This window comes from Pogona vitticeps, chromosome 12, assembly GCF_051106095.1.
Source record: "Pogona vitticeps strain Pit_001003342236 chromosome 12, PviZW2.1, whole genome shotgun sequence".
Taxonomy (NCBI): domain Eukaryota; kingdom Metazoa; phylum Chordata; class Lepidosauria; order Squamata; family Agamidae; genus Pogona; species Pogona vitticeps.
The window spans coordinates 12,587,707-12,614,220 of record NC_135794.1 but is presented as its reverse complement, the minus strand read 5'-3'; the positions used below and the strand labels follow the sequence as shown (position 1 = coordinate 12,614,220).

At 41.0% G+C, this 26,514-nt stretch overlaps 1 protein-coding gene across 8 annotated transcripts in view; it reads right to left on the bottom strand.

Moving 5' to 3' along the window:
• MORF4L1 (mortality factor 4 like 1) overlaps positions 1-26,514 on the bottom strand; it is a 57,569-nt gene that overhangs the window by 2,643 nt on the left and 28,412 nt on the right. For 4 of the 8 annotated variants that reach the window (XM_072981929.2, XM_072981934.2, XM_072981932.2 and 1 more), the window contains 8 exons: positions 24,893-24,955; positions 23,712-23,737; positions 20,496-20,584; positions 17,439-17,540; positions 17,100-17,188; positions 10,691-10,863; positions 8,820-8,904; positions 7,441-7,854 (listed from right to left, as the gene is read on the bottom strand). In XM_072981929.2, coding sequence (XP_072838030.2) covers positions 7,635-7,854; positions 8,820-8,904; positions 10,691-10,863; positions 17,100-17,188; positions 17,439-17,540; positions 20,496-20,584; positions 23,712-23,737; positions 24,893-24,955 — 847 coding nt within the window. In that variant the 3' untranslated portion in view covers positions 7,441-7,634. Of the gene's footprint in view, positions 1-4,629; positions 5,402-7,440; positions 7,855-8,819; positions 8,905-10,690; positions 10,864-17,099; positions 17,189-17,438; positions 17,541-20,495; positions 20,585-23,711; positions 23,738-24,892; positions 24,956-26,514 lie in introns of those variants that run through there. The other 4 variants (XM_020813211.3, XM_078380869.1, XM_078380868.1 and 1 more) reach the window with 2 other exon arrangements.

Below are 26,514 nucleotides of genomic sequence, written 5' to 3'. Positions count from 1 at the left end.
GAAAAATGGACTTATCTAGTGTCCAGTCATGCACACAGGTGGGTAGTCTGCTCAAATGATCTGCCAAGTAGCTGTCTTCTGTTGAAATGTGGATTGCCTGTGGGAAGGTGTGGTGGAGATGGCACCATTCCCAAAGGTCCATTGTGAGGTGTAGGAGGGGTGTAGAGTGTGTGCCTCCCTGTTTGTAATGCATTGCTGTGGTGTTGTCTGTCACCAGCTGGACCGCTTTTCCTTTGATGCGAGGCAGAAAGGCTTGAAACGCCTTTATTATGGCCAACATTTCTAGTTGATTTATATGAAGTTCCCTTTCTCTTTTTGTGTTCTTGACAATGCACTGCCCACCCCGAAGGACTCACATCTGTGGTTACCTGTATTGATAAGTGTAGTGGCTTGAAAGGTCTGCCCGCTGTCAGGTTCTGGACGGATGTCCACCAGGTAAGTTGGTGTGCCAATTCTGGGGTCACCAGTAGGTGTTTCGATTGATGGTCTATTAGCGGTCGAACAGGGATAGAAACCATGCCTGTAGTTGTCTCATTTTGAGCCTTGTGTGGATGACAACTGCAGTTGCAGCTGCCATGAGACCCAGCAGATGTGTCTTGTGGGGGTGATACAGTTGTGTACGGTTGAAACAGGTGAACAGCATTTTGTATCTTTATGATTCTTTGTACAGGTAGGAATGCCCTTGCTCCAATGTGGTTGATCCTCTGTGAAGGTTCTAGTTGGGATTTGTTGAGGTTTATTCTCAAGTCCCGTCTTTGTAAAGTGTGCATAGTAATTCTTGTGGCTTCAATGGCATTGTGATAGGAGCGAGCTACTATAAGCCAGTTGTCAATGTAAGGGAAGACTGTAATCCCTCTGAGTCGGAGGTAAGCCACAATGGGAACCATGCATTTCGTAAATGTTCTGGGGGCTGTTGATAGTCCGAACGGTAGGGCACAGAATTGGTAGGTTGTGTTCTCGAATAGAAACCTGAGAAATTATTGATGAGTAGGGTGTATCGTTATGTGGAAGTAGGTGTCCTTCAAACTGATGGCCACAAACCAGTTTCCCTTGGATAGAAGAGGGAAAATGGTACCAAGGGTTAGCATACGGAATTTTCTAGGATGTATAAATTTCTTAAGGCGTTCAGGTCCAGGATGGGTTGAAGATCTCCATCCTTTTTAGGGACCATGAAATAACTGGAGAAAAATCTCTCATTCATCTCAGATGATGGAACTCTGACTATAGCACACTTTTGGAGGAGTGATGATATTTTCTCTTGTAGTGCTAATGAGAACAAGGTGCTCTTGATGGAATTTGATGGTGGAATTTTAAAGAATTCAATAAGGTAGCCCTTCTCAATGATAGACAAGACCCATTTGTCAGTTGTTATCCGCTGCCATTCTGATAGGAATGTAGAGTGGCAATGATTAAGATTAGTGCTTACCCTTTTGCTGCTGCTTACAAAAGGGCTGTGTAACATTCTGAGGTTGTTGCTGTCTAAACTGTGGAGTAGCCCTATGTGCTGGTTGGCAAGGTCTTTCTTGAGGCTCCTGCTTATGTGAGCGAAAAGGTTGGTATTGGCACTGTTGTTGTTAGTATGGCTTCCTATAGTAAGGTTTTTGATATTGATAGGGTTGCTGCGGTACATAAGACTTCGCTGTTTTTCTCATCTTATGGATGTTTTCCATCATGTCATCTGTTTTGGCATTGAATAGATCTGCAGCATTGAACGGGAGGTCCTTTATCTTAGCTTTGCTATCGTCAACGATGTTAGCTGACCTAAGCCAGGCGCGTCTCCTGACAGCTAACGAGGTGGCCATAATTTTCGATGCTGTGTCCACAGTGTGTCTCGCGGCCACTCTTTGTTGTTTGGCTACAGTCGTAGCCTCTGTATATATATTCAGCAGTTCTGGTTTTGTTGCTTCAGATGCTGCTTGCAGCGTAGGGAGTATTTTGTCCCATAAATATCTTTGATAGGCACCCATAGCTGCCTGACAGTTGAAAATTCTAATCAATAGTGCTGCAAGGGTGTAGAGTTTTCTCCCCAAAGAGTCAATTTTACGACCCTCTCTATTCATTGGGGTCATTGATGATTTGTTGCGTGACTTATTGGGTGGACTCAACGACTGTTGAGTTAGGGGTCGGATGTTTAAACAAGAAGGCGGCATCTGTACCATGCATCTTATGATGCGTGGAGTCTGCAGCGTTGAGGGTGGCTTGTCCCATGATTCTTTGACAAGCTGAAGTAGTGCTGGCATGAGGTTCAAGCTAGGTGGAGGTGTCTTATCTTGTTGCAAGTTCCGGAACACGAGGTCCTTCTCTTGTTAAGACAGTTCTTGTGTACCAAGTTGCAGGGTCTTAGCCATGTGCAGTATGAGTTGAGTATACGATGTGTAATCCTCCAAAGGTGATGGGGGATGGTTATCCGGTGTATCTGAGTGAGGGGCAGGATGCTGAATCATAGAGACATCCAATGAAGATGAACCGTCATTCTGGGAGGATGTGGAGCACATTCAGGGTGAACGGTGTGGTCCCTCCATATGGGTTCTTGGAATGAAGTTGTCATCTGGTTGTGTAGACATCAAAAGTGGTTCGACATTGTGTCTATGAGGTCCAGAATAGACGGTTGTTGTATCTACCATGGACTGACCCCGAGTCTGTTTAGATTGTTTTGCTGGCGCACTGGTCTCTGGTGCCACTGTTCTCTTTCATGACAGTCTTTCTTGGAAGAGAGGGAGATCTTCTCGGCATCAAGGATGACTTGGGGGACGAGATATTGTGGGGGAGTATCTGGGTCCTCTGTAGTCATCGTGGTATCCATAGTCATGGTATCGATATGGATGGTACTGGTCAAAGTAGCGGTGTCCATAATAAGGGTGATGTTCGGCATGGCAACAGTGTCCTCCATGTCGATGAGACTGGTATGAAGAGGTATGTCTACACTTCTCCATTCTCTTTCTCAGAGAGTGTTCAGGAGATTCCAATTCAGACTCCACACAGACATTTGCCCGTCCTGATGTTCGAGGGCTATAGGGGGCCGCGGCCGGGCTGGAAGGTACATCAGCCTCAGATTGGCCTGAGCTTGGTGACATGCTAAGAATAGCATGTGGTGCCGAGCTGAAGAAATCATACGTTCTCTGTCTGAGAGCGTAGGCGCTTCTCTGGAGTCCTCCTCCATAGGCAGCGAAGCTGGTGGAGGAAGTACAATGGTCGATTTAGTAGTCTTCTTTTGTTTCTTGGTCTTATCCTTCTTTTTTTGCAGGATCATCCGACCATGACTGAGTCTTGCACCCTAGGGAGGGTATCTTAATTGTTACTCTTTTTAAAGCTCTAGAAACCGTTGAAACGTTCTGCGCAGGCGCAGAAGAAACCCATTTGTGTGCATTCACAGAAGCCACTACAAAGAACATACAGTGGAAGAGTGTAGGTAGGGTTGCTGCCAAACATCTACTCAGCTATGGCATGTTCTAAAAGTAGTTTTGCACAAGACCATATGTGTGATTCAGGGAGACTATGGAGAAGTATGTTCCTCTTTGAGTTTACTGTAATTGTTCTTGTGTTGTGATTAATTCAGGTGACATGCTTGGTCCATGAAGCAGGATAAATATGTTTATATCAAATTAACTTGGAAGTCCTATTTTTGGCAGTTTAGTCTGTGTCACATTTAAAGCATTAACCATTTTCAATCAAGACAAAAGTGATGTTTGCCAGCTCTCTCCACAAATCCCATAGTAAGTATTCCCTCTTACATTATCAAGTGTGGCTGTGACTGTTTCTCTTAGGAATGAAATGGTGGATCTGTATTTTTCTATCAAACTTAGCGTTTTGTCTCTATCTGAAGAAATCAAATGACTTGCTGAACTTTGAGAATTATGAGACAAGACTAGGGCAGTTTCTACTTGACATAACTACTAGTATTTTGTTATGTCAGCCCAGTTTGGCAATCAGACTCAAAATCAAGGTTTGATAGCAAGGCATTTAAATAAATAACAGAAAATAGGATACAAAAGGGAATGATGGTAGAAACAAAAACTGAAAGGAACAATCCATGTGAGGAAGGGAAGGCACTTTCCCATACTGCAGGATTCTTACACAATTACTACCAGTGGGTAAGGAGTTCTGGGGGCAGCTAGCTGAAATGCCATAACTGGCACCAGCCCCAAGAACAAGTAGCTTTCCTCTAAGAAATTCTGTTTCCTGTTCCCTATATGTCTGCATAGCAGTTTCTCCATCTAAAAAGAGTGAAAAGCAAAATGAAATACCATACCCATGCTAAAAATCAGGGACAATTTGTGTTCTGAACAGCAGTATATTTCATTCCAAAATTCTGATGGAATCAAAACCTAGGATCTGATAGGATCCAAACACTGCCAGATTCAAATTACTGTTCCAGCAAAGCCAGATTATTAGTTTGTTCTGAAGACCCCTTCCCAACATGGGCTTGCCTCTTGTGCCCTCATTCTCTTCTAAAATAGTCCAGCTACTCTAATATTTACATATTCTTTGCGCTCTAGAACCTGTCCCCCTCTACCTCCCCCACATGTTCTTACACTGAAAACTCCTGCAAAGAATAATACTATGAATAATCCTTGCATATGTTAAGATGAACATGATTTTGAAAACAATACAGATCTAGCCTTTAACAGATGGAATTTAAAAAAGTTTATTTGAACATCTGTACACATTCCCTCCAACAAATGCCATTTCAGGAAGTTTATAGGAGACAACAGTCAATTTATCTTATATATTCAAACCCAACAGACAAAGCAATACCACAATTCTTCATCTACACAGGCAGAGAACACAAACTTGGAACTACACATACTTTTCCCTCCCAACACCAACTAAGATGACATCCCCCACCCCCCCAAAAAATTCAACTGTACTTCTTTGCTTGGCTCTCCCTGTCCCCAGCTCTTTTGACAGGAAGAGTTGTGGAGAGGAAGATGATTACACACCACCAAATCCTCAGCACCTATGTAACACTTTGTGTCAAATAACTAGAAGCATGCAGGAGCTCAGGCAATGAAATGTCTGTTAAACGTCCAGCAACATTCTAATACCAAACTGGTTCAGTGAAGTATTCAAGATGTTCTTCTTTCAGAGGTTTGTTTCAGAAGTGAAGAAGAACCCTTCAGATTAGGGTACTGTTAGTTCAATCTGAAGACAAAAACCATTCACTTGACACATCAGCTGTGCAGAGAAATGTGTGAAAGGAGAACTGTAGACCAACATGGAACTGGGCAAGAGAACTGCAAAGATCCAAGGATCCCTTCCAGTAACATGCATATTTATCCCACCCACCCCCACCTACTCCTCGGTTTACTGAGAAGTTTACACAGCTTTCCGGTGATACTCTGGAGGTGCAACTTCATAGTCACTTGCACTGAACAATGTAGAAGAGTTCTTTGCTAGATACCTATAAATAGGAAGGAAAAGCCACATACATGAATCTACCTGGAAGCCAAGAGGACAAATTGGTGTCCAATTTGATGGGACACAGCAATACAGACTAACTGTGATACACTACAACACAGAAATGTCATAACTTGGCTTGATAAGCATACATGCACTTTATATGCTGATTGTGTAATACCCCTTCTCCACTCCTCTAAACTACTGAGACAGAAAGGTAGGACATTGTTGAAATGTTCTTTGAAGAAGGAGAAGACAGTGCAATTTCTACTTCACAAAGAGCAAATAAACTTCTATCTCTTTTAGTGTATAATTTCAAATTAATCCCTATAAAAAAGAGCAGAACACCACAAAGACTAGAAGACCTCTCGTTCCAACATGGTAGGTTTTCCAATGTTTAACCTTTGTCAGAGGTTGTCCAGTGATTTGAGGGTCAGTGGCATCTATATGAAACTTTATCTCACCTTTCCATCTAACTCCAAGGAAACTGTTTCAGTTCTAAATTGGTGTTTAGTGTCAGTAATGAGGGTCTATGGTTTTACAAATAAGGACATAATAAAAATAATCTGGTCCTTAGCAGGTCTGAGAATTAGGTAAATACAACCTCAGATGAACAACAACACATGACATATTACACTGTGTCATGATTTATTTTACAGAAATAAAGGCAAAATGGAGAAGCCATGTGGGAAAAACTAACTACATCCTTACTGCTTCCATAGCAATTAAGAAGCTAAGTAGAAGCCAGGTGCTGCTAACTAAATGCCCTTGAGTAATTGATCATCAGCAAGTGTGACCACCTTTATAAAAGCCAATGTTTTAGCAGTTTGCTGGTCTGGAGAATTCAGGTGTCTGTTAATGCAATGCCAAGGAGGAAACATATCAGCAATGTCATAGAGAAGCAATTGTTCCTGCCCATCAATCTGGGAAGGGTCATGAAGCCATTTTCAAACAATTTAAAATCCATCATTCTACAGTGAGGAAGATTAATCACAAGTGGAAAACACTCAAGACAGTTGCCAATATTCCCAGGAGTGGATGTCCAAGCAAATTCACCCCAGGGTCAGACTGTGCAATGCTCAGAGAAATTGAAAAAAAAAAGAGTTACATGTCAGACTCTATAGGCCTCAGCATGTTAAATGTTCAAATTCATAACAGTACAATTAGAAAAAGACTGAACAAGTGCGGTTTGTTTGGAAGGGTTGCCAGGAGAAAGCCTGTTCTCTCTAAAAAGAACGTGGCAGCACGGATTAGGTTTACAAAGCTGCATCTGAACAAACTTCAAGACCTCTGCAACAATTTCCTTTGGAAGTGTTTGGCCATAATGCACAGTGCCACGTTTGGGGAAAACCAAACACAGGATATCAACACAAACACTTCATACCAACTGTCAAGCACGGTGATGGAGAGTTGATGATTTCTTCTTCTTCTTCTTCTTCTTCTTCTTCTTCTTCTTCTTCTTCTTCTTCTTCTTCTTCTTCTTCTTCTTCTTCTTCTTCTTCTCCTCCTCCTCCTCCTCCTCCTCCTCCTCCTCCTCCTCCTCCTCCTCCTCCTCCTCCTCCTCCTCCTCCTCCTCCTCCTCCTCCTCCTCCTCCTCCTCCTCCTCCTCCTCCTCCTCCTCCTCCTCCTCCTCCTCCTCCTCCTCCTCCTCCTTCTTCTTCTTCTTCTTCTTCTTCTTCTTCTTCTTCTTCTTCTTCTTCTTCTTCTTCTCCTTCTCGCACAGCCACAGGACCTGGACACCTTGAAGTCATTGAGTTGACCATGAACTCCTCTGTATATCAAACTATTCTAGAGTCTAATGTGAGGCCATCTGTCTGACAGCTAAAGTTTGGCCAAAATTGGGTCATGCAAGAGGACAATGATCCCAAGCACACCAGCAAATCTACAACAGAATGCTTGAAAAAGAAAAGAATCAAGATGTTGCAATTGCCCAGTCAAACCTCACCCTGATTAAGATGCTGGGCAGGACCATAAGAGAGCTGTACATAAACAAATGCCCATAAACCTCAATGAAGTGAAGTAACATTGTAAAAAAGAATGGGCCAAAAATCTTCCACAACAATGTAAGAGATTAATAAAGTCATACAGAAAACAATTTCTTCAAATTATTGCTGCTAAAGATGATTCTACAAGCTACTGAATCAAAAGGTGTACTTAGTTTTTTACACATGGCTTCTCCATTTTGGCTTTATTTTTGTAAAATAAATCATGACACAGTGTAATATGTCCTGTCTTGCTCATCTGAGATTGTATTTACAGTGGTGCCTCGCTTGACGAGGATAATTTGTTCCGTTCAAATCGCTGTTAAGCGAAATCCTCGTCAAGCGAAACGAAAAAGCCCATTGAAATGCATTGAAAACTGGTTCAATGCGTTCCAATGGGCGAAATACCTCAGCATCCAGAGAAGATCCTCCATAGGGTGGCCATTTTCGGTGCCTGTAAAGCGAGGAATCCATCCTAAAACACAGCGGGGAGCCATTTTAAACAGTGGGCAGCCATTTTGAAGACCTGACAATCAGCTGTTTTGATCGTCGTTAAGCGAAAAATCGGTTCCTGAAGCAGGGAACCGATCGTCGCTAAGCGATTTTTGCTTATTAAAACATGATTTTGCAATCGCAAGAGCGATCGCAAAAACTTCATCATCAAGCAATTTCCTCGTCTAACGAGGTTATTATCAAGCGAGGCACCACTGTACCTAATTTTCAGACCTGCTAAGGACCAGATTATTTTTATTATATCCTGATACATAACACCATTGACTTCAATGAGGGCGTACTTTCTTTTTCACACAACTGTAAGCAGGTAATATTTTTCCTTATTTGAGAAACTTCAAATGTTTTTCCCAATCCATCTGAAGCTGCTGTGTAAATTAGTCACCTACTGTTTGAGAGCTGGCCCTTAATATAGACAGTAGCAAATTTCCATAAAAGGAATATCCTGGGAGGAAAGCAATGTGCATCTATTGCTGGAAGAACATGGAGCCATGTGATGCTTTGAGCTGTTCCATCTAGATCTCAAGCTGTACAATGAGGAAATGTATTCATGGGACAACCGTAGCACACCAAACCCTGGAATAGTTCCTTTGAAATCTAGCACTGTAAAACAGCCGTAGGTGCCTCAGCTTAAATGTTAAAAAATGCAACACTTCATTAGGAAGAAAACTTGGAAATGAGAGGCCATTTAATTAGTCTCATGTAATCCCTAAGAACACGGCTCAATCCATCCATAAACCAAGAGGGCCAGGAACAAACTCTGACAAGTATAAACATAATTCTTTGCATTGTCTCAGAGTGAAGCAACATGACATAGCAGTGGAGTACCTGCCCTACCATCCATGTTCAAGCATTCCACACCAAACACATGTTCACAAATGTAACACACCCCAGAACTAGCAGAAGTTAACAATGATTTAAAATACATACTTTAAGAAGTCATGCAAGTAGTTCAACAGCAAGGCCAAACTCTTCTCATCAAGAGGCGTATAAGCAAGCATTGCTCCAATCCGGACTGTTTTCACAGTAATTAAGAACAAACAAACAGACAACATGTTAAGACAAACATTTCTCTGATTCACAACTATACTTTTTTGTTTATTTCCAGTTACTGTAATAAAAGGATCACACAACAACCTAAGAATCTTGTTGAAATCAGTAGGCCCACCTACTCCAGAATTCTGTTCTTACAACAGAAAACCGGATAGATGTCTTTGGGAATCATTTGCATAATTTTGCATTGCACAGCAATGATGCAATATCACCCTTTTACTTGTGTTTCCCAGCAATCTGCGTGCACAAGGCATACAGCCTTGATCTCTGAGATAATAAACAGCTATCCTGTCACTACTGTTGGCTTTAATAAAGTAGAGGCAGGAGAGGCTTATCTGCTATGCAGCAGTTAGGATTGCTGGCTAGATAGCTGAGTGAGAGCTGGGAATCTGGCTGCAGAACCACAGCTTAAGAAGAAAATTCTCCTTAGTGCCTGCTAGAAGAATCAGCCTAAGTGGACTTGTTCAAGATGCAAAGTCCCAAAGACCTTCAGAAGACAGGAGTGGTAAACTACTTCTGAGTACTCTATACTTAGAAAACCCTGGAAAGAGTTGCCATAAGTTGGAATCAACTTGACAGCATGCAATTACAATTACAGTGTTGCCTCACAAGACGAAATTAATTCATCCGGCAAGTTATATCACCTTCCGAAATTTTCGTCTTGCAAGGCACGGTTTCCCATAGGAATGCATTAAAATTTAATTAATGTGTTCCTATGGGCGAAGAAACTGTTGGGGCTCCCCGCCCCCCACATCTCAGCTGTTCAACGCTGGGTCTCAGAGGCTTCCTGTGGCTTGCCCAGCACAGAAAAAGGCAGGGGGAAAGGGCAGGAAATTCAGAAATGGTGCTTTTCCCCTGCCTTTTTCCATGCCGGGCAAGCCCCGGGAAGCCTCTGAGACGCAGCACTGAACAGCTAAGTGGCGGGGAGCCAGTGCCACTTTCAGAGGTCCCCCGCCAGTTTTTTCACCCATAGGAATGCATTAATTAAATTTCAATGCATTCCTATGGGAAACCGCGCCTCACAAGACGAAATTTGTTTTCATCTTGCGAATCACCCAAAAACTTCCAAGACGCTTTTGTCTTGCGGGTTTTTTGTTGCGTGAGGCATTCGTCTTGCGAGGCACCACTGTAGCAGCTTAGAATAAGCTATCTAACGGCTGCTACTGGAGGCAGTGAAGGTCAGGTCAGATCTGAAGCTACCATGGGTCAGAGGTTTCCCCTTCCTGTTTTACACCACTGTGACAGTCCCTGTTCAGAAAAAAGGACTAGAACTTATTTAAAAGGCATATGTATCCTACAGGAAAGGCATGAGTCTTAAAGGTAAATCCACACCCCACTGACACTTGGCTTCCTCGACTTGAAGGTTTCTATCTAGAAGAAAATTCAATGTGACTTTCATAAGAGCCATTAAGACCCAACAACATACTCACTCTCACGACCATATGTACTTATTACATCTGGCTTTTGTGTTTAACAATACTGTTATCATTGCAACTCTTATTGCTATTTCACATGGATTTTATGAGAGTTTTTGTTCAAATGTAGGCACAAAAATTTAGTAAATTGCACTTATGAAGGAAGAAAATCTAAATATAAAAATCAAGATGGGAAATTAGTCAGAGAAGTGAGGACTTTTATTGACATTTCTCATGCAAGTGGCCACATTCACAAATTCAAAACATGTGTTGGCAAAAAGGGAACATTCTTGTAAAAAGCAGTTTCAGCCTTCCCAGTATTAACATACATACCAAACAGTCGCAGAAGGTGAGGAGCTCCATACACTTGTGACATTGGTGCATCAGGATGATCTGCTAAGATTTCTGCATACTGTGGCCTCTCAAATTTATACAGCAGTTGAGTGCCCAGCATTACATTGAAGTACTCTTTGATGCCTGCCACTACTTCATTAACAGCATATTCTCTGGTACATATTAAGACAAACAAAACAAAACAAACAAACAAAAAACAAGAAAAAGCAAGTATATCAACAATCAAGAAGAGAAACAGGGACTATTCCATCAAGCTCCTCCCATCCTCAGAGGATTCCATCTCTCTGTTCATCTTTTATTGATCTCAATGGATGTATGTGCTTGTACACACATGTGCAATGTATCTGCTCTACTCCCAGGCTGGCCTTTGTGATTATGTGGTTTGTGAGACTGAGGTAGCATTGCTATGACCAACAAAGGTATGTGGATATTTTGTAGTATGCCTTTTTTAAAAAAATGTTTCTGGTCTGTGGAAGTTTTTAGGAAGTACATGAGAAGTAGAAAGTATATTCTAGAACATCTAGAACATAGTTTTGAAATGAAACTACATTCATGGAATGTGGGGTCCTCATCTGTTTCATCTTTTGCAACCTCACTGTTGTTAAATGTCCAACGTGGTAATTAGTAGGTCTGCCTTTTTTCATCTTCAGCAGATTGCGCAGATGCAGCCCTTCATAGACAGAAACTCCCTAATCACACCTGGTCCATGTGTCTCTAGAATCTATTACTGCAATGCCCTCTGCCTGGGCCTGCCTTCAAAGGTGATTCAGACTTTTCAGCATGTACAAAATGCAGTAACTAGATTAGTTTTAATTAGAGATTCATATACAAATACAGTCATGCCCCACTTAACGATTGTCCTGCATTACGATGAATCCGCTTTACGACAATGTTTTTGCCATCGCAAAACGATGGTCTAAATGGGGGAATTTCACTTAGCGATGATCGGTTCCCTGCTTCGGGAACCGATTTTCGCTTTACCACGATCAAAAACAGCTGATCGTCGGGTTTTCAAAATGGTCACCGGGTGCTTAAAATGGCTCTCCGCTGTGCTTAGGGATGAATTCCTTGCTATATAGGCAGCGAAAATGGCCGCCATACGGAGGATCTTCACTGGACGGTGAGTTTTTACCCCATTGGAATGCATTGAACGGTTTTCAATGCATTTCAATTGGGTTTTTAATTTCGCTTTATGATGTTTTCGCTTAACAGCGATTTTCCTGGAACGGATTATCGTCGTTAAGTGAGGCACCACTCTACCCCCATCTCTAGTTTTAATTACAAATATCTCCCTGATCCTAGAGAGCCCGCATTGATTGGCTGGCTGTTTGCTTTGGGGGCAAATTTAAAGTGTTAGTACTAACTTATAAAAAGCCCTTTGGGACCTCAGAGTGTCTCTCCTTAAAGTCATCTACCCAGGCAACCAGGATTCATCAGGAAACGGGTGAAAGCTGTAGTTTTTGCAGACCAATGTGTCTTTAATTTGTGCTTTGTCTGCCATCACCCATGGGTTTCTTGTTTGTTTTTATTAATTGGGTGCCTATGTTTGTTGAGTGAGTTATTATTTCTTTCTCTGCTGTTAGCTGCCCAGAGTAGTGCTTTGTCACAAGATCAGCAGCATGAAAATGCAATAAATAAATAAACAGTACTCCTAGCTCTATTCTTCTGCAACTGGGAAAGGAAAAAAAGTGACCTGGTGATTATTATTACAAATCTTTCTAGACAAGTATGGCAGGCTGGTTACAACTGAGTTTGTTGCTGTTTGGTATTCTGTTCAGCATCCTGTGCATATTGACATCTTCCAGGACCCTGTCTTCACATGAAAAGTGTCTGCTACCTGCATCCTGTATCTAGCATTAGGATTCCACTGCACAGCTTGCAAATAAAGAGATAAAAAATATTACTGGTAACAAATTGCACTGGGGGATGGTTTAACAAGCACAGAATGTTGCTACTTTAAGAAGGATAGTAATGTATTTCTTTTTTTCAGTGATAAGAACAGAGATTCCCTTAGGTCATTACTGCAGGCATGAACTGCTGTTTTGGCAGTTCAGCACAGTTCATTTCCTGTCTAAACAGCTGATCCGGGTTTGAAACCTCCACCTCCCCTCTGGGAGCTGCCTCTGAGTGGATGCCTGCTGGAGGGGGCAGGGCACTGAACCACAGATCATCTGTTCAGCCAGGAAATGAAATGCATTAAACCACAGAACCAGAAGTTTGTGCCCATCTCTACTGCAAAGATACCTGAACTATGAAGGGATGGGAAAGAATGGATACAGGCTAGGACTGGATGTGGCCGAGACAAAACCAAGTTTGCGGAAATTTTGGTGAAGGCAGATCAAGAGTAAAAAAATGTAACTGTCGAGAGAGGGGATGTTTGTTGAGGGAAGAGACTGAAGAGTCAAGAGAAGATGGCAATACATAAGTGGCAGAGTACATTGTTAGCTGCAGTCTTGGGACTCCAGTAAATGGCAAATCAGGGCAGAGATTGAAGGAACACTCAAGCTAAACTGGCAGACTAGTGCTACCGAACTACTATTCCTCTTAATTCTCTACCAACAACATCCATCTTTGTTCCCTTCTCACTTCTGGGTCTGCCATGGGTTTTGCTGCCTCTACAGCACTAAAGCTTTCCTTGCTCTCTCACTCCATCAATCACCCCAACACATCCAACAATCTCCCTGTTCAGTAGAAGAATGTTTTTGTCTCCCGAATCAATAAACCTCTGCTTCTGTAGTGATGTTTATAAGATTAGCCTGCTAGTAATGAAACTGTTAAGTTAGGCGAGAATGGATAAATGAAGATAACATATATAAACATCCCATGCCTATTAAACAGCTGATGTAACATAAACTAGATGTCAACCAGTACAGAGTCAGCTAAGCCAGTTAAGGTACACTGGAAATGAGCTGAGAAGCTGGGGGGAGTAAAAAGATAACAGGAATGCCAGCACAGAGGAAACACACAGAAATCATGAATTTTCCTCCACAGTTTTACTAGCAGATGGCTGGGTGTGCACCTAGAAAACTTATGCTTTTCCATGTGTGTCCAAATATGCTAAAAGGCTAAGAGATGCATTTCTACTTAGTTTACTTTTACTTTTTTACAAGATATCCTTTTTAAGGGTATTACTTGTATTACTAGATTGCAATAAAACTTAAGTTCTTGTCTGTAACTTTGGTGGTTAAAAAGCTTACAATCAAAAAATATTTGACATAAGTATTTGCCTACAAATTAAGTTCAATCTTCATATATTTTCAAGCATTTGAACCTAGAGCATTTGCTAATAGCTGTAAGATTATTTAGAGAAGTATTTTGACTTCTTAAAAAGTTGCATGTTTTCAAAGGTTTTTCTGTTTTTCTGTATAGAGGCAATGTTGATGAATTCGTTCGTTCGTTAGGCATCCTTTAGTCTCGAAAGACTATGGTAACGTGCTCTGTATGGAGGACTTGGAACAGCGTCTAGTGTGGCTGAGGAGGCCAATTCAAGAGTGACAATCCCTTCCACACTGAAGACAAATCCAATCTGATGAATAAAGCTTGTAGAATTAGACAAGTTAGTGTTGCTTGGACTCATTTCTCTGTGTTTATTTCACTAGGAGTGAAAACAATGGTTTATTCTCAACCTCTGAAGAGAGATGGTGCAAGTTGGGAAGCTATATTCTTTGTGAACCAGGCAGGAGGAAGTAAAAGACTTATATCTTGTTACTGAGATGAATTTTGATATGATTGTCATGATCGTCTAGAACAAGGAAATGGCCATGTGGTCCTGAATATTACACAAGTGCAAGAGTGGGTAATACTTTTTATAGGGCTACTAAAAAACAAATAAACAGCAAGTTTTCATGGATGAAATCCATTTGCTCAAGCTAAGCACACCTCCGCATGGTTGGTGCAAAAAAATTGTCAAAAAAATCAATGCTACATATGTATGAGAGATGATCAGATCTTCTTGTGGGGTTGACCTCTAGTGTCTCTGAGCAAGGTTTGGAATGTTTACATGCTGACTCTTAACTACCAAGGGGTGCCATAAAGTTTCATAGTTCTCTGAGGACTTTGTGCAAGTGTGACATTTTGGACTTTGTGCACCTTGACATTTTGATACAATATTAATCATGTTTGTGATCACTAACCTTCATATGACTTTTGTATATTAGTATTACATTAATAACACTGTATTAAGATTTTTCGTTCGTACAAAGAAATACTTCATACAAACTACAATGGTAAGTAATTACTAGAAGTTCTAGAGGGCACAGACATTCCTTCCTCATAGCAGATCTGAGCTGTCACATAAAGATAGCATTCAGAGTGCTACTTTGTTTTCCTGCTAGGGATGGGGATGTCTTTGTGCATTATGCCAAAAAGTAAAATGATATGCACATTCTGGGTCTGTAAGTGTGCACATATGCATACCCATTATTAGTACATCACAGGTACCAAAATATTTTGACACTCCACCAACATACATGTCTTTAACATTTTTATGTTGGTCCCAAATGCCCTATGAATATACTGAAGAAACTGCCAATCTGTGCATCTACAAATAGTCATATTGTGATGAGTGTTCATTGACTAATTACTCTTACAATTAATTGCCAATGTGTGAGGTTGGGAGCACCCTGGCAGGAACTCCTTAAAATATGTTGTCCACCATCTCGAGTGAAGATATGGTGGGAAGACGGGCTATGTCTAAGTGGGAATGAGCAAAAAAACCTGGGAAAGGAACCAACACTGCAACATTTTGGCAGAAGGTGATAAAGATATAAAAGGACAGGAAGAGAAAGGAGGGGGGCAGTTGGAAACAGTGAAGAAAGAACCATGTTTTGGGGTTATAGATGAAGAGAATAACGAAACAAAAGGATTGGGCAGAAATAGTGCAGGAGGACCCATGGACAAGAGAATGGGTGGAGTTTAAGCCGCCTAGAGAGCTTGCCGAGAAGGAGTGGAAGAGACAAGTATATCACAAGCTGTCCTATTGGGGAGAAACTGAGGAAAGGGAGTAGAGGGGGAAAATTCAGAGAGTGATAGAGAAGGGAGTCCCAGAGATGTGAAAATAGTGTATGTTCCCAAACCCCTGGGAGGTCTCATGGGGAGAACCCCTTCTAATCCAGATTACGGCCAACTCCAGGGCAAGAAAGTCTAGAAACCTCAGGTGGGATGGATCTTTCACCCTCACCAGTGAAGTTGAATCTGCTACAGCTGATGAATTGGGCATCCCACATAACTGGAAGTATAAAGAACTTAGTTGGACACCTCTAACAGTTAGGGAGGCATTTGTTGTTGTTTGATGAAAAGCTGGATGACAAAGAGCCTCTCAAGCAAGAGGCTGAGTTGGTCACTGATGCTAATCCCAGAAGTTCGTTAAAAATAAAAGAACCTTTGATGTTAACTGTGTCCAGAAGTCTTCTGTCGCGGGCAAGATGCTGGGGGAGGAAGAGGGAACCGCACCCAATGACACTATGCCACCAATCAGATGGAAGAGTTGTATATATTATTGTAAAGTGCAATATGAGAATTTGCCATTACAACTGAAAAAGATTATTTTGTATTCTTTTGGGCTGCCAGGGCAAGTACCATAAGGAATTACTAATATGTGGCAAAATGAAGTACTTCCAGGATAATGGTCACCTATAGAAGGCCAGAATTAGTTCCTTTCAAAAAATGACATTCAAATTTCTGTTTTATAGGGAGTACACATTTTGCTTAGCTATCCAATGGGGATAAGGGATAACTCAGTTTGGATCATACTGAAACATGATTATCCTATAGTTCTGTACTTTGCAGAATACTGAAGGATGTGTAAAACAATATGTACATTATGGAAAATGAGAGAAAATTGTACATAACAATCTTTATAATTTTTGTACACATGAAAGTAACTATAACGTTTAAAAATATTTACAATGTGGCACAAAAACACAATGAAACAAAAGTATGCTTGAAAAAATGGCAAAGGTATAGAAAGTCAGAAAGTTCCATACAGCCACTGCTCATTTCAGGAGCTGAACCTATCAGGATGGAGCTGGAAACCTACAAACTTGATTCAGTTTCAGAATATTCTGGGAACATTTCAGCATATTCTGGCAGTGACTCTATAGAGGCCTTTGTGAATAAATGGTGTTGGCAATTTGCAAAATCAGGTGCATGGCCTATTTGAAGAACAGAGCTGGGGAACTGAAATAGGTGAGACATGGAGAGACATGAGGCAAAACACACTTTCTCTGGCTAAGCCAATCTACAAATAGATACTCCACAAGTAAAAGAAAGCTTAAGTCTAGCACTCGGCCCTAGCCAAAGAATAATGCTTTCATCCATGTTTGTTCCACGGACAAATTATCATTGACATACACTTCTAATGGACCCTCGTAAACCATTCCCTTCTCACTTGTTGTCAGTGTTGCCTCTTGACTTCTTGTAGTTTGCGTAGTCTTCTAAAATGGAATCAACATTCTTCTTGGCAGGAAGATAGAAGAGCTATGGGGGAAAAAACAGACAACTGAGCCAACATAGAGATGAGAAAAATACAATTCTCCCAGCCAAAGCAGAAACTGGGACCTTCTGTTTTAAATGTTGCATGCCCTTCTAGCAACAAAACATGAGAACTAAAATTGTCAGCCTACAAAGAGAATTACTATTCCAATTAGATTGTGTCATATCAACCACTAAGGATATTGCAGATACTTTAAAATGGTTCTCTTTCAAAGTAAAGTAGCTTCAGGGTTACCTGTTTCTGCCGAGTGATCAAATCCCAGTCATCTACCAGCCATGGTTTCAGTTCTTCAGGTATTTTGACCTTTACTTCAACCCGGTTCATAAATGTTTCTTCCTGAAGAATAAAACAAAGTCATATAGATTCTGAAATGGAGGAGAATATATTCTTGTACAATAGATTCCAAAATCAATGCAAACAAAAAAGAAAAGATTCCAAACTATCTTGGGCATGGAAATAGACACACACACACACACACACACAAACGTGTGGGTATATATTTGCATATATACACACATATGTAAACACATACATAGATATTGTATATACATATGCATGAAGAATCAATATTTTAATGCACTGAAAGATGGGAAAATTCAGCACCTGCCTGCCAACACATTTAAATGCTGGATGAAACTCCCATAAAACCCAACTGCTATTCATGAGATTTGCATTCAAAACATCCCTATTCTACCAGGCTGCCTACCTTTGGTCTAATCATTGAATGAAATTGGAAGGGGCCTATAAGACCATTGAGTCCAACCCCCTACTTGACACAGGAAAAGAAATTGAAGTAGGTCTGCCATGGTTTGCTAAGTTTCTCTTAAATGCCTCCAGGGTTGGAGCACTCACAACCTCTCAAGGTAATTGGTTACACTGTCTTACTGCTCTAACAGTTAGGATGTTTTTCCTGATAGTCTGGCTTCCTGTAACTTGAGCACATTGTTGCGTGTCCTGCACTCTGGGATGATTGAGAACAGATCGTGACCTTCCTCTGTATGACCTTTCAAGCATTTGAAAAGTGATATCATACATCCCCTCCATCTTCTTTTTTCAAGGCTAAACATGTCCAGTTCCCTGATCATCCCTGTTGCCCTCCTATGAACTAGCTCCAGTGTGTCAGCATCCTTCTTGAAATGTGGGGTCCAGAACTGGACACAATATGAGGCCTAACCAGTGTCAAATAGAGAAATAGTACCTCGCAGGATTTGGAGACTATACAGAAGTTATGTTAATACAGCCTAAAAAAAGCATTTGCCTTTTTTGTAGCCACATCACACTTTTGGCTCATATTCATCTTGTGATCTACAACGGTTCCGAGGACTTTTTTGCTCGTACTATTGCTGAGCCAAGTATTCCCCATCTTGTAACTGTGTGTTTGGTTTCTTTTTCCGATGTGCAGTACTTTCACTTATCCCTCTTGAATTTCATTTTGTTGTTTTTGACCCAATGCTCCAGCCTATCAAGATTATTCTGAATTTTGTTTCTGTCTTCCAGGGTTTTAGCTACTTCACCCAATTTTGTGTCATCCACAAATCTGATTAGCATTTCCTGTATCCACCGATCCAGGTCATTAATAAAAATGTTGAAGAGCACAGGGTCTAGGACTGAGCCCTGGGGTACCCCCAATTGTTACCTCCACCCAACTGGAAAAGGGGCACTCACCCTCTGAGTACAATTCTATAGCCGTGTATTCACCTGACAGTTGTTTTATCCAGCCCATACCTAGTTAGCTTGCTGATCACAATATCATGGAGCACTTAGTCTAACTTGACTTGAGCAACACTTTTGACAAATCCCTCAGTCTATCAGGGAGGTTTTCCAATCAAAAAATGAGATCAGATTAGTCTGGCAGGATTTGTTTTTGAGAAACTCATGTTGGCTTCTAGTTATTACTACTAACAGAAATCCATGGAAGTGATGTATTTCTTGTGGCTTCCAGCCTCATGGAGAAGCTTACGTTTTAAGAATATGCATATATGTCATTTTTGCTTAAAGTGATATCACTTGAAAATTGGCAAAAACAGTTTTTTGTTCTATGCTTACAAGGATCCCATAAATCAGCAACTGATTTTGCAGACAAGCATCTTGACTCCCTTCTTTGTACAGTGGGGTCTCTACTTAAGGACATCCCTACTTAAGAACAATCCAACTTAAGAACAGCTCCATTTGCTAAATTTTGCTTCTACTTGAGAACAGAAATCCAAGATAAGAACAGGAAAGAAAACCTTTCCTGCTCTTTTTTTAACCTTAGGTCATCTTAGGTTAAAAAAATTCTCCCCCTAGTGGTAGAGTACGTATTAACCAGCATTGCATTAGTTCCTATGAGAACTAATGCTTCAATGTACGAATGCACCTCTACATAACAAAAAAACAGCCAGAATGGATTAACTGGTTTTCAGTCCATTCCTATGGGAAATTTTGCTTCAACTTAAGAACATTTCAACTTAAGAACACCATTCCAAAACGGATTAAGTTCTTAAGTAGAGGTTCCACTGTAGTTTCTATGGACGGAAAAGAGCAGATACGGATTAAATGGATTTCAATGCATTCCTATGGGAAATGCAGATTCAACATAAGAACTTTTCAACTTGAGAACCACCAATACGGATTAAGTTCTTAAGTAGAGACCCCACTGTAGTTATTTAAGATCTTAGATACTGTTGAAACATTGGGAATCTTGCTTTGTATTGCTAGCTAACAACACAGTAACAGTGTACTGTACAGTGGAACCTCTACTTATGAACGTCCCTACCTACAAACAATTGAACTTACGAACAGCTCCATTTGCAAAACTTTGCTTCTACTTGCGAACGAAGCTTCAACATACGGATGGAAAAAAATCAGGGGAGGCGGGGAAAGTGCAAAACACTCCAAAAAGCAAGCAACCCCAAGACCTATCAGAAATGGGAGGGGAACCAAATAACAAACAAACCACCCAAGACCTATCACAGCACAGAAACGTAACCCCCTGCCCAAAACCATGCTGCAAAAGCACGCAGAACAGTTTTTAAAAAGCAGAAAACAGCACCTTCTCTGATCGCACGCTCTCTAACTGCTGGGGCCAAAGAGCTACAAAGAAGCAGCCTCGTTGCCACCTACAGTTAGCAATTTGAATTTCCCGCCTTTTTCCCTTGCCTTTTGTGGAAGCTCTGGCTGCAAGTCAAAGCAAAATTTTGCAGCCGGAGCTGGTCGTAAAGTAGGGACGTTTGTAAGTCATGTCACCACTGTATTATCTATAGTCTAACAAGATAGATTATATACGAAGTCCACCATAGATTGGAAACTTACACTTTCAACAGTGGGATCTACTCGAGCCCTTTTCTTCCTGGGAGGTTGCGGATTTTCACTGGTGCTGCTGCCTTCACCAGTTCCAGGAGCTATACACACATGCAAAGAATCACGGCTTATTTTTAGTTAAACATAAGTGTAACTCAAACACATTTAAGAGATCTATTGGACTGAATCTCTATTCAATATCAAGCAACCATCCATTTGTAAATAACAGATCGTGCATATTAAATTAAGCACAATTTTTACAAAAATAGTTACATTAAAAGATGGCAGTTCTTGAAATGCAAGATCCTCTGTCTCTTTCTTTTATGTAGCAGAAGGCAATGTGCCTGCCAAAAAGGCATTGGTCCCCAAATATAGCCAGATTTGTATTTCCGAGAAGCCCCAGCCACCATGACCCATGATCAGAGAATCTGAGAAAGCTAGTCCAACAATGTCTGGGAACAGAAAATTAGGAACCATGATACTTTTGTTGTTTTTAGTCGTTAAGTCATCATCAAATCTAAACTCTGGCAACAGGAACTTAATTTATTACTCCCCAATTTAAATCCTATTTGTTCCCCTCTCTTCTTCGGTCTTTCCCCTTCTCTTGGTAGACCCTCCAACTATTTCAGTAAACTAATTAATCCAAGTAAAAGGAGGGCTTTTATGCTAGCAAGACTAAACATTTTCCCATCAGCTGTTCATTTTGGCAGGTTTGCAAACATTCCACATAACAATAGACTCTGTCTCTCTTGCTCATCTGAGCCCGATACCTTAGACCACATACTACTCCGCTGCCCGACTCATCAACATCTACGAAACAACATTCTCGAACCCCTCCTGTCGTCCCTTTTTGTTTCCCTAGCTGACCTCCTTCCCGTCCTTTTAAGCGATTACTCGGCGACCATCACTAGCGTGGTAGCGGATTTTTTATTAGCGGTCTCCAAGCCAAAATCCCTCCCCCAACCTCCCCCCGCATCACCTTCCCAGCTCTTACCCTCACGATCGCCCTTTTTGGTTTGTAATACTATGACATAAATTGTTACTGCTGCTTTATCCCCTTTTAATGCCAATAAAGGTTTTAAGAAAGGTAAAGGTAGTCATTAAGTCATGTCCGACTCTTCGTGACTCCATTTTGTTGTTTAATCGTTAAGTCGTGTCCAACTCTTCGTGACCACCATAATATTAACACAATCAAATAAGCATTTTTCATTAAGGGGTGTCATTTTAACCAGGACAGGTGACATTTAATTGCTTACCTGCAAGTAATTACTTTGTTAACTCATTCTAACTTAACTGAACTTCAAGAATTGCCACCTCATTGGGATGGTTACAAGGCAAGTAATTACTCTCTGTAAAAGATACCTTTACAGCGTTTCTCCAAACTCTAGCATAGTACATATGAGTAGCGGGAAAATTGCATGTTCTTGCATTATACACAAGATGCATAATACACATGGATCAAAGCATTAATGATTACACTTGTCTACAATCAAAATGTTTCTTAAATAAATGTAGTCAGGTTTTACTAATTTAGGGTCACTGAGAATGAAAATGATGCTTAAAATTGTAGATTGGTTCTAGTTTTCTTGGGTCAGTGTATACAACCCTTGATGAGGGAATAACAGAGGATGAGTGAGTTATTAAGGGAAGGGCTCTCAATTTAATTCATAAATGGCTAAATACATCTTTGACTGGATCTATAAATAAATATATAGCTGCATTTGTTTTTCAGGCAAAACAATGAATGATGCAATCTGAAGCTGGTATTGCGTCACAGATGATACAAAGTACATCATGCTATCCCTGGAAGTCATGGATAATGCAATCATAATGAAGCTTATGTCACTCTGCTGAACAAATTGCTCAATAAATCACAGAGTGTTGTGCTCTCTTATTTGTCAGTGTTTGATTCTGCAAAGGAACGAATTTCTGTTTAGCCAAAGTGAGCACAGATGCCTTGTACTCGTGTGAACAGTGCAGATAACTTCTGTTATATCTGTGGTGAAGTGATTTTTGCATCACAAAAGCACAGATAACCACTATGGTTAAGAAAGCCTATCACCTTTATTTTGGCTACAAAACTGGAGATCAGGACAAGAGATGGCCCCTTATATATGCTGCAACACTTCTGCAACAAATCTTCACCAGTGGTTGAACAGGAAAAGGAAATCTATGCCGTTTGCAGTATCAATGACTCAGAGAGAGCTGACAGATCGTATCAGCATTTGTTACTTCTGCATGGCGCTACTAGTTGGGAAAGCTGTGCCAAAGAAGGAAAAGTAGAATGTTCATTATCCAAACATTCTATCAGCTATACACCCAGTACCCCACAAAAAGTGGAGAAAATAAGGATTTGCTATCCTTGACTTGATTCTAACCAACAGAGATGGCTTGGTGGGTGAAGTGGTAGTAAGGGAAACTCTAGATGAGAGTGACTATATCCTTCTAGAATTCTTGATTTAAAAGGAACTAAAGCACAGTGTAGCCAGATAGGTCTGCTGGATTTTTAAAAAGCCAATTTTAATTATCTCAGAACAAGAATAAGGAAGGTCCCATGGCACAAGATGCTAAGAAGAAAAGAGGTCCAAGAAGGGTGGGAGCATCTAAAAAAAGAAATTTTAAAGGCACAACTACAAACAATTCCAGCCGATGACTTCTAAAAACTGTAGACCAGTGTTATTTGAAAAACAAGTATTATGAAATGAACTATTTATTATGAACCAAACAATAAATAAAGCAACCTAAAAATAATTACTAATTGTTCTGAAGATGCTTTCATTTTCAACCACTGATCGTTATAGAAATCTCTAGATTCTGGTCTGGAAATATACTGGCTGAAAATATGTCTGTTTTACTGACAAGACATTTTATATTGTCCAAATAATTGTAGCAGTATGTTTGTTTCCTTGATTTATACATTGCCCCTTTAATGCAAGCACCACTCTGGGCAGTTTACAGATTAAAGTTTAAAATCCCACAAGACGCCAGTCATGAACTTCAGGAAATTCTAAATCAGAATAGAATATTTCACTCTTCTTTTTCTCAAGTGCTGATGAAATTTAAGGATATTTTCAATGGACTGTGTCTAAACATTCACTCTTCTCCAAGGCAAATTCTAGTATCTTTAATTTGGAAGCCAGTATGCTAGGTAAATTACTAAACCACTCGCATACAAAATCTTTTTTCTAGAAAACCACATTAGAGTGATGACTTAAGAGAAATTCTTACTTTTCTGTTTGTTCTTTTTAGTCTTCCTGTCAAAATGAAAAAAGACATGTTATTGCATGTGAAAGCAATTTCAGTACTAGCACTTCCAAATTTACTCCTTAATATTTTCTACGCTCACATATACTAAACCAATAAGCATTTGACCAACCAACTAAAACCAAAGGATGCAACATCTCTAAGCCGCCTATATTTCACTGCATACACCTAGTCTTATTATGCATGCAGTATCAAAGCTGAACTCTCAGCACTGCCTAGATTAAAGAAAGCAAAGCTTACATGTTTCTGATTCTTTGCAAAGTACACATTTCATATTACCTTGATATCTGCAGACAGAGAAAGAATTTTATCAGCAACCTAAAATATACCGTATTTTTCCATATGTAAGACACCCTTATGTATAAGACACACCCCACTTTTCTAATCCAAACTTAAGAAATCTAAGTGGGGCTTAGCAAATGTAGGGAGCTTAGCAAATGTAGGGAGAAAGGGATCAAAGCGCTGCAGGATCGTTTTGATCCTTGCTTTCCCCTCCACTTGTTTTTGTTCTCTCCTCAGCTTACTTCTGTGTATAAGACAACCCTCAATTTTTAGTCTAGATTTTAGACAAAAGTATAGTCTTATACACGGAAAAAATGGTACGTAGCAGTTTTTTTTATAACATTGGGCACCCCAGAGCAGCCAGAAGCTTTGATATATTTTGGTCAAATAACTCCAGGCATTAATTAAGAACTGATCTATTTTTTTTCATAAAGGACCCAAATTTTCTTGCATAACAGAAGCCGTCTTTGAGATATTACACCCATGCTGCAAGAACTAAGATTTTAACAAGAAGCAGACAGCTCACATTTTATTCATTTCCCATCTATCTGCAGAACAATCTCACAATCATGAGCCTCAAAACCACACTTCAAGCCTGGGCTAATGAAGTACAGTGATGGGCAAGTTACTTTTTATCCAGAAATAAACTTACCATGCAAACACTTCAGAGCTAGCCTGATATAGTAAGAATTGAAAAGTGTGTTCCCTACTCATCGTTTCCATAAATATTATGTTACTACTATTCATATTACATTGCACAGGAAAAATCCCAAAATGTTAGCAGTCTATGGAGAATCTATATAAGTAAGGAAATGGGGACTTCAGGATGAAGATCGTGGTGTGACAATCCATCCTTAACTCACCGCGTTGATATTGCAGGGGTCTCCAAACTGCAAACCGTATGCGCTCCATCTCGTCTGAAAAATCTAGGCACAATGAGGGTTCAGTTAAGGAGAGAGTGTCAGACCCAGCACATGGAACCTTAAGACAACACAGTTCAGTTTGGAAAAAAAATCAACACAATGTTAGACGAAGTGACAGAAGTATTCAACAAATCCCTGGAAGAAATGTAGCTTATCTGAACTGTAACTCTGTAGAAGAAGTGACCATCTAAATTAAGGATTTGGACTAATCTCATTCTACTTCTTGTAAAGCACATCTTCCTCCTTAACTCTAAAAATGTTCCTGCACTCAGGAGCCAAAGACTGACTATCTCCCGGCCACAGCTCATTGTGTGAGAGACATTGGGACTGTGGTTGGGCTCCTGCCGGCGGCCAACTCCTTTCCAAGGGAGCTGTCTCAGTCTCCCTCTGTTTTTGCAGGACTGGGACCCGCTGCTCCTGGCTGCCTCACCCCCTCTCAACATCAGCCACATGGGGGAAGAGAAGGGGCTTTAGAAGGGTTTTATTTTTTGTTTATTTTTAAATTGTGATTATTAATTGCCATCAATTAAGAGAGACCCACAGTGAGGGTATGGCGTTGGAGGGGGCAGCCATTGAGGTAGTGCTGGGTCAGGGAAGGAATGGCGGTGGAGGTAGACCATGCCTATGTAGGAGAAGAGAGGTTAGGTATCTTACATCTATCCCCTCTTCTAGTCCTACCCCCAACCAGAAGGTGTCAGGTGATCATATCAGCAAACCCTCGAGCCACACAGTGCTGCTGATTAATTCCAGGTCAGTACAAAATAAGACTGCCCTCATCCATGATGTAATTCTGGATGAGGGCACTGACCTGGCGTGCATTACTGAGACCTGGGTGGGAGAGGAGGGTGGTGTTCCCACCTGGGTACTCAGTCCAGCAATGTTGCTACAAGGGTGGGGAGGGGAAGTTGCTATAGTCTATAGGAGTTCTATCTCCTTGACCAGGCTTCCTATCTCTTTGAGAGGAGGTCTTGAGAGCCTGTATTGTGTGTTGGGCTTGCGAGACAGATTAGGGATTCTGTTGGTGTACCACCCACCCTGCTCTGTACCAACAGTCTCCCTCCCTGAGCTGACAGAGGTAGTCTTGGACCTGGTGTTGAGGACTCCCAGGCTGTTGGTGCTGGGGGACCTCAACATTCATGCCGAGGCTGCCTTGACTGGGGCGGCTCAGGACTTCATGGCCGCCATGACAACCATGGGGCTATCTCAATGTGTTATCAGCCCGACACATGATAAGGGCCATACCTTGGATCTGGTTTTCTCAACGGGACTGGAAGATGGTGGTTTGGATGTGGAGGGGCTGGTTGTGACCCCATTGTAATGGTCAGACCACTTCCCGGTCAAGTTTAGTCTATTAGCTTCTTCTCTCCTCTGCAAGGGTGGGGGAATCTACTAAGATAATCCGCCCTTGGAGACTAATGGATCCAGATGGTTTTCTGAATGCTCTGGGGGATTATCCATCTGATATGGTTGGCACTCCTGTTGAAACTCAGGTCACCCTATGGAATGGGGAGATGACCCAGGCGGTTGACCCGATTGCGCCTAAGCGGACTCTACCTGCAAGC